The 8,441-nt window shown below is 56.9% G+C and overlaps 1 protein-coding gene across 1 annotated transcript in view; it reads left to right on the top strand.

Moving 5' to 3' along the window:
• The window catches only part of SH3TC1 (SH3 domain and tetratricopeptide repeats 1), a 159,421-nt gene that overhangs the window by 54,556 nt on the left and 96,424 nt on the right, over positions 1-8,441 (top strand). The window contains exons 11-12 of the mRNA XM_007958513.1: positions 211-252; positions 1,311-2,987. Coding sequence (XP_007956704.1) covers positions 211-252; positions 1,311-2,987 — 1,719 coding nt within the window. The remainder of the gene's footprint in view (positions 1-210; positions 253-1,310; positions 2,988-8,441) is intronic.

Here is an 8,441-nt window from a genome sequence, read left to right as displayed (position 1 = left end):
GGTGCCCAAGGCCTTTGACTGCCCCACTGGGCCTCTTGTGGAGAATGGTCCTGCATGAGTTGGGGGGCAGGCCATTATGCTGTGTCCTGGCTGCAGCCCCCAGATGTTGTGGTCGTGGCCACCTAGTCCACCACCAGCCTGCCACTGCCCCACCTCCCCCAAGACCCAGGGTGCTGGCTGGGGCGCTGACTGCTCTTTGCTCCTTTCTAGACAGGCTCCAAGATGCTGAGTTTGAGCCACCAGAAGGGCACAGCAGGTTCTGCCCACAAGGCACTGAGGCAACAGAGCTGGGTATGGATGTCCCTGCTGGAGGGGTAGCCGGTGTGGGGGCCTCAGGGACCCTCTTCCTACATGCATGCCCCTGTGCCATCCTCTCTCATGAGCGGGGGTCTCCTCCACTGCCCAAGCCCAGGCTGACCGAGGAGTCATTGGCCCCAGCACGTTGCTTCCACCCCCTGGCACCATGATGTGTGTCCAAGCAGAGCTGGCCTCCATGGGTCTTCAGAGGCCGATGTTCTGGAAGGATGTCACCAGAACTTTCTTCTGAGGCCCCTCTGGGTGGCTTGAGCTGCCCACCTTTGGGTTGGCGGCTGAGTGTGTTCACAAGCTCTAGACCAGCTAGGCCTCGCCTTGTGGAAGCAAGGCCACCTGCCTGTAGGGGCAGAGGTCTTTGCAGAGAGGAAGCCCCCTGCTCCACTGAAGAAGGGCCATGTGGGGAGACCTGTCATCCTCCTCCCCCCTCACTCCTGCCCCATCCCTCGCACTTCCACACGTCACTGGCATGGACGCTCGGGGGAAGGCAGTGCCCCGGGGTCTTTTTGAAATTCCCTGGCCCGAGACACATTGGAGCACAACATGGAAGGGCCACTGAGGGACCCAGCATGGAGGTCCAGGGAAGGCTTGGGGTCCCACCCCAGCCCCCAGAGCCTCCCAGGGCCCCTGTTCCTCCTTCCAGGGGCCAGAAAAGAAACAGCTACAGACCTGCCTTCCGCAGAGGCCGCCCCACCCACAACGAAACTCCCTGAGGGCCGAGCTGGGGGCTCCTCCAGCTGCCAGGAGCCAGGAAGGACACTGGGGCCACCCCGAGATGCCCTGTTTGCAGCTGTAGGATATGGGTGGCTTCTTAGCTCATCCACTGAGCTCAAGTCAGATGTTTGCCACTAAACCATGTTTGATTTTTCCTTCCAAGGCTTTAGAGACTAGCAAACGGACTCTTTGCTTTGGAGGTGGCACAGTGGGGACCTAGGGGCTGGGCACAGTGGTGCCTGGTGGACCCAACTCTGATCCACGTGGTCTTCTGTGACTTGCAGAAATGCCCCTGCCTCATCTGAACCCTGAGCCAAGAGAGACCCTGGAGACGGTGAAGAATGTTCTGGAACAGTGCAAGACCCAGGCCTGCCCCGAGGAGCCAGCATGCCGCGGTTTGCACCCCGTGGCCAGTGGGCTGGACTCGCCGGACACCGAGGAGGCCAGCTTCGGCTTGGATGCAGAGGCTGACTGGACGGACATGGAGGCCCTCTGCTCACTGCTGCAGCTTCTGAACGCCGCTGGACACGAGCCCCGCCTCCGAGGCCTGTACGGCCTCTCCCTGCCGCGGCTGGGCAGCACGCTCTGTGGCCTCGGGGATGAGGAGGCGCTGGCTGGACGCCTGGCACAGGCTCGGGAGCTGGCCAAGAGGGCCGGCCTGCCCATGGCCCTGGCCAGGCTCTGCTTCCTCCTGGGCCGGCTGTGCCTCGGGAGGCTGAAGCTCTCCCAGGCCCGTGTGTACCTGGAGGAAGCCTTGGGCGCCCTGGGCGGCTGCTTCAGTGACCTCTCCCTTGTGGTGGCCGTGTACACACAGCTGGCTGCCATCTACCTGAAGCAGAGGAACCGGGAGAAGTGTGCGCTGACCGTAGACAAGGCGGTGGCCCTGCTCCTGGCGACGCCCGGCTCCGTGGGCAGCACCGAGGCCGAGCTGCTGTGCCTGGCCCTGCGACAAGCCGTGCGGGCCCAGAGCGTGGGCGCCGAGGCCCGGGCCTGCTTCCTACTGGCCCAGCACCACATGCGCCTCAAGCAGCCCGAGGGAGCCCTGCCCTTCCTGGAGAGGCTGCTGGTCCTTCAGAGCTGCCTGGGGCTCCCAGACGCCACCTGGCCGGCCGACGTCTACCTGCTGCTGGCCGACATCTATGGCCGCAAGTGCCTGCCCCACTTGGCCCTGAGCTGCGTCCGCGTGGCCTCGCTGCGGGCCCGGGGCTCCCTGGACAGCGCGCTGCGGAGCGTGGACCTGGTCCTGCGCCACGCCCCCCAGCTCTATGGCCCGAGGCAGGTGGCCCCCGGCCTCCCTGCCCAGCTCGTCCCCTACCTGTGGCAGGCACTGGCCTCCCCAGCAGCAGGGACAGAGCGGACTCTGCGTGCCACGTTATACGCCAGCCTGGCCCACGTGCACAGCCACCACGGCCAGTACAGTCAAGCCATCGCTCTCATGATGCGTGCTGTGGACACCAGGCCCACGGGCAGTGCCCACCCTGTTGTGGACCACCTGGTGGCGCTAGCCTGGCTCCATGTGCTTCGTGGGCAAAGTGCCCCAGCCCTGGGCATCCTCGAAGCCATTGAGGATGCGGGAGTGGCCAGCGAGGACCAGCAGGGTGTGATTGCCAATATGGCGGCCATGGCACTGAGGAGGACAGGCAGGACTCGGCGGGCAGCTGAGGGCTACTACTGCGCCCTGCGCATTGCCCGGCGGCGGGGCTGCGGGCGTGACCAGGCGGTGGTGCTGGCCAACTTTGGGGCTCTGTGCCTGCAGGCAGGTGCAGGGCGGCTGGCGGAGCACTACCTGGTGGAGTCAGCGAAGCTCTTCTCGCGGCTGCCCAGTGGGGAATGTGGCTGTGACTTCACGCAGGTGCTGTTGTGGCTGGGCCACCTGTACACTGGCAGGGCCCTGGCCCAGCAGGGCCGGTGCTGCTATGAGTGGGCCTTCCTGGTCGCCGTGGAGACTGGCCACTTTGAGAGTAAGTGTTGCACCCACCCTGGTCCTGACTCCCTCTGTGCCCCACCTCCCCAGCCTGTGCTCGGCCCCCTACTTTCCAGAAAGGAAGCACATTCTCTTCCATCTGTGCCCTGAATACACCTGGGCTGTGGTTTTGACGCCCATGGTGAGAACCACCAAGGAGATGCTGAGTGCTGGGAGCTGGCGTCCATTTGTTCTCAGACTTCATTTCTTTTCTTCATGATTATTTTTATTATTATTATTGTGATTTGGGTGAAGATTTACAGAGCAGATTCACTTTCTATACAGCGATTCACATACACTTTGTCTCATGACATTGACCACAGTTTACCACAGTGCAACAGCTCCCTTCCCACTTCCTCCCCATAGTTACCTCTTTCCTGTGTCCATCCCTCCATGCACTCCTGCCCCCTGAGCTGTCTCCCTGTGCATACACAGCCCTTCTTTCTCCCATGATTGTTCTCTCCAAGGAGTGTATCAACTCATATGCCTGACTTTTGTTTGGCTGGAAACCACAGGTGTGAGTTCAATTCCAGACCTGAAGGGCAGCTAGGGGCCATAGTCTCAGTGGTTCCACCAGGCTCTATCGGACCAGAAAACCTGGTCCCCACCTTTTTTTTTTTTTTCCTCCAAATGATTTTGAGTTTTGTACCACATTTTTCTCCCTCTCTATCAAGGATCTCCTACATAGATCCCCTTCCAAGTGGATGACAGTGGTAGCCAGGCACCATCTAGCTCTTCTGGTCTCATAGTTGTATAGGTTGCAGATTGGATGGTGTACCAGTCGCTAGGACTAATTGTTTCCATGAATTTTGGTTTTCTTCATTCTTCTTTGCTATGGACGAGGAGAGACCCATCGTTGCATCTAGATGGCAGCTTGCTAGCTTTTAAGATCCCAGTCGCTACTCGCCAAAGTAGGAGGTGGAACAATGTTTTGTATAGTATGTTACGCCAATTGAGCTTGATGTCCCCTGCGACTATGGTCCCAAGCCCATAAGTTCAACTACTCAGTCCCTCTGGGTAGCTGGCTGTGACCAAGCTGTGACCACAACCATGCCCCTTGTCAGCTTTACTATACACCTGGGAATTCTGATCATTCACATAAACTTATAGGACCATTGCTCAGACTTCATTTCTTAGAGCAGATTTGAGTTTATAGAAAATATGTGGAGAAAATACTCTCTTCCTGACCCAAACAAACCAGAGAAACCAGTTGTTGAGATAGGCTCCACGGGGCTTTCAGTGCCTGATTTTACAAGTAGGTTGCTATGTCTTTCCTCAGAGGCACCTCTGTGAGAACTTGAACCTGACCTATCAGTTAGCAGAGAGTGTCAACCATTGTTCCAACCAGGGAGGCTCTCCCCTTCTTGTGATTTCCTCTCATTAACATCCCACATGCCTGTGAGACATGGTTACCACTGAGGAGCCGACACTGATACATTGTTACAACCAGAGGCCACAGTCCTATGATACATTGTTATCACTGAGGAGCCAATGGTGATACACTGTTACTAAGCAGACTCAATAGTTCTGTGAGACATTGTTACCCTTGAGGAACTGACACAGATACGTTGTTGCCAACTAGAGTCCATCATTCTGTGATACATTGTTACTAACTTGAAACCATAGTTCTATGATACATTGTTACCACTGAGAGCTGGCATTGATACATAGAGGCCACAGTTCACATGTGCACCCCCTCTGTGTTGCTCAGCCCTGGGGGTTTCAACAAATGCTTCATGTCACGTGTACACCAGGACAGCGTCACACAATACCTTCCCTGGCCCGAAAGTGCCCTGTGTTCCCCTGTTCATCCCTCCCCTCTCCCCTCCCCCAGGCCACCCCGATGTTTTCACTGTCTCTCTAGTCCCACCTTTTCCATTGGAGTCACAGTGCTTAGCCTTTCCCGCCAGCTCTTCTCACTCAGCTACGAGTGTGTGAGTTTCCTCCATGTCCTTCTGTGACTTGGTAGCCCTTTCATCACTGAGTCGTCCTCCATGGGACGGGTGGAACAGAGAGTGGACCACTGTTTGTTCACCGGCCTATGCCTTCATTTGCCTTGAGGGGCTCTGATGCAGGTCAGATGCAACCAGGATGACTAACTTTTCCGGTGTCCCTGGGACACCCTGGTTCTGCCCCACAAGTCCCACGTCCTGGGTGGATCGGGACAGTTGGTCACTCCAGAGGTGAGCACCCTTGAAGTGGGGCTTGAACCCCTGTCACCTTCTGGGCCCCTCCCAGCACCCCACTTTATAGAGGGGCATGAGGACTGGTGGTCTCCCAGGCTGTGGAGCAAACAAACTCCATTGGAAACAGCTTTGCTGGGTGAGAACCTGGCCAGACTCTGAGTCGGTTCCACCCACAACCAGGGCCTTGGGCCCTGCTTGGCACTGGCAGCAAGTGTGGGAATCAGGTGACCAGGTCACAAAGCCACAAAAGCGCATGGCCAGCAGGGTGACTTGTGGCCATGGAAGTGTGCTTAGTCTGTACAGGGCCTGAGGTGCAAGGAGGGGCAGGCCCAGTGGAGGCCCTAGGCAGGAGGCCTCCCAAGCAGAGACCAGGGTGCATGAGCAGGGGCGTCAGGGAGGGGCAGAGCTTGCAGGGAGTAGACAGAGGGAACTGAGCAGGGCCCTGGTCCCAGCTGTGGCTGGGCATTTCCCCAGGACACTGGGGAGCCATGGAGAGTCACAGAGCGCTCACTGAGGCCGTGTGGGGGGTGGATCAGAGGCGCACAGGACAGCAGACAGGAACACCAGCAGTCCAGGCAGCAGAGGGCCAACAGAGGAGGTGGCTGAGGTGGTGAGAACAAGAGAACTGGATACAGCCAGCACTCAGAATGCCTGTCCTCCCAGACCCCTGAGGGCAGGGCCTGTGGCCGACTCAGCCCAGCTCTGGGCACGGGGCCCAGCACTCAGCTGAGGCACTCAAGGGAAGTGACTGAGAAGGAGCCCTGGACATATCCCTGTCTGGCCAAGGGTGGAGAGAAGACCTCATCCCAGCACATGGGCCCAGACACAGGGCCAGCCCTGGGCTGGAAGGGACCTTCTGGAGGAAGTACCAGATCTGTCCATGGCAAGGGCAGGCCCTGGCTGCACTTGTTAGTAGCCTGAGGCCCCCATCAACCTCTCAGAAATAGCCTCCTAAGAAACTCACCCAGGTGCTGGGGGTTTGGGCTGGGAAGGTGATGTGAGCTCATCCAGGTGCTGGGGCTTCAGACTTGGAAGGCGCCGGGGACGGATCCTGTTGCTTACCCCCCGCCCACCTGTCAACATACACACATAGGTACTGAACAGCCAAGGAACTGGTGGAACCCCTGAGACTATGGCCCTTGGTCCCCCTTCAAGTCTAGAACTGGCCTGGGGACTTACCTCTCTGGGTCATTCTTAGTCCAGTTTGTTGGGATCTCTGGTGGCTAACTGCTAACCAGAAGGCTGCGGTTCAAACCCACCAGCCAGTTCTCGGAAGGAAGGTTGGGCAAGCTACTTAGGTACAGACACTGCCTCGGAAACCCAAGGAGGGGTCGCTGTGAGTCAGGTCGCCTCAGCGGCAGTGGGTTGGGTTGGGTTTTTGTCCGTCCCCGCAGGCTGTCGCCTTTGTTGGCCTGCAGTCTCTGGTCTTGTCGGCCGCCCCGAGCCGCCTCCACTCCTGGCGACCCATGTGCAGCGGCCTGCCGCGTGTTCTCTTCCACCTTCATCCCCGCCCCCCTCTCCCCTTCCGCCCGGCTTTGGTTTTGTTGGCTCCTCTTTTCGTGGTTTCTTCAAGTGGAAGCTTCATGATCCATCTGAGATCCTCCTTTTTCTTGATTTTTCTTGTGACTTAAGGGAAAGTTTCCAGAGCAAGCAGATTTTCCGGTCAACTGCGCACACCCATCTTGATTTGCGATGCTGACTGCAGTCCCCACGATGAGGCTCTCTGGTTCCCACTTCCTCCCTCTGGTCCCCGTTTCCCTCCATTCTTTCCTGCCCCTCCTGCCCTCTGAGCGGTCTCCCTGGGCGCCTGCTGCCCTCTGGATCTCACAGGGTTGGTTGTTCTAATGACTGTGCACCTCCCTGGTGTTATATAGTTCATGTTATGAGGTTGTGCTTTGTTTGGCTGAAGGTTGAGCCCCAGGGGTGAGTTCAGTTCTAGACTTGAAGGGGGACCAAGGGCCATAGTCTCAGGGGTTCCACCAGTCTTTATCAGCCCAGTAAGTCTGTTTTGTTTTGATGATTTTGAGTTTTGTTCCACATTCCCCCCACCCCCGCACTCTATCTGGGACCTCCTATTGTGACCCCTTTCAGAGCGGTCAGCAGTGGTGGCCGGGCACCACGTCATTGTTCTGGTCTCAGGGTCATGGAGGCTGTGGTTCACGTGGCCCACTGGTCCTTTGGATGCATTGTTTCCTGCATCTTCGGTTTTCCTCCCTCCTCTTTGCTCTGGACGGGGAGAGACCAGGAGCTGCACCTGAGGTGGCTGCTTGCAAGTGTCTGAGACCCCGGTCATGACTCACCGAAGTCAGATGGAGGCTATTGTCTTTGTGGCCTATGTTGTACCCGTTGGCCTTAGTGTCCCCCAAGACTACGATCTTGAGGCCCCACACCCAGTGACTCATTCCCTCAAGGTGTTGGGGTGTGTGTAAGAAGTTTTCACAACTTACCTTTGTTGCTGCACTATATTCATGGATGTATTTGGAGCACACTGAAGACGCAAGCAGAGAGAGCCTCTGCCAGGCCTGGGTATATTCATGGGTGTGGCGCCGGGCACCTTCCCACCCTGTTCAGCTTGAGTGTCCACCCACATGTCCACCCGTGGATTGTTGTCATCACTGTCATTGCAGGGCTGGGCATGGAACAGCGTTCACCTCTGCTGCCTGGAACTCTTGGGCTCCCCCCAGGTCTTCCTCTGCCTAGACCCCTTGTGCTGTCCACCCCCTTACTGTGTGTTACCTTCCCATCACCGAGCTGCTACATGTCTGTGCTCTAGTTAGTGGCTTACCCTCCCTCCCCCTCCCACTGTGGTAACCTGCAAAGAACAATTCTTTCTCTGTGTGAAACTATTCCTGACTTTTTAGAGTAGTGGTCTCATATAATATTGTTCTTTTGTGATTGGCTAGTTTCACTCAGCAAAAATGAAACATTTATGCACATCTGAAGACTTTACCAAAGGAGTAAAAAGAGAACCTATGGAGTTTGGCAATGACACACAGAGCAAGGAGCTAATCTCTAAAATGCATGGACTACTCTTCCTTGACTCATAGCGACCCCCCTTTGGGTTTCTGAGGCAGTATCACTATGGAATTAGATTGCCCCATCTTCCTTCCAAGGAGTGGCTGGTGGGTTTGAACGACAGCCTTCTGTTTAGCAGTCAAATGCCTTAGGCACTAGGCTACCAGAGCTCCTTAGAGAGAGACAAATTGAAATAACAATGAGATACCATCTCACTCCAGCACTAACAGCAAAGTTTAAAAAAAAAAAAA

Source organism: Orycteropus afer, unplaced genomic scaffold (genome assembly GCF_000298275.1).
Source record: "Orycteropus afer afer isolate SDZICR_OR568_19922 unplaced genomic scaffold, OryAfe1.0 scaffold00999, whole genome shotgun sequence".
NCBI classification, from domain to species: Eukaryota; Metazoa; Chordata; class Mammalia; order Tubulidentata; family Orycteropodidae; genus Orycteropus; species Orycteropus afer.
This window is presented reverse-complemented; position numbering and strand designations above follow the sequence as displayed.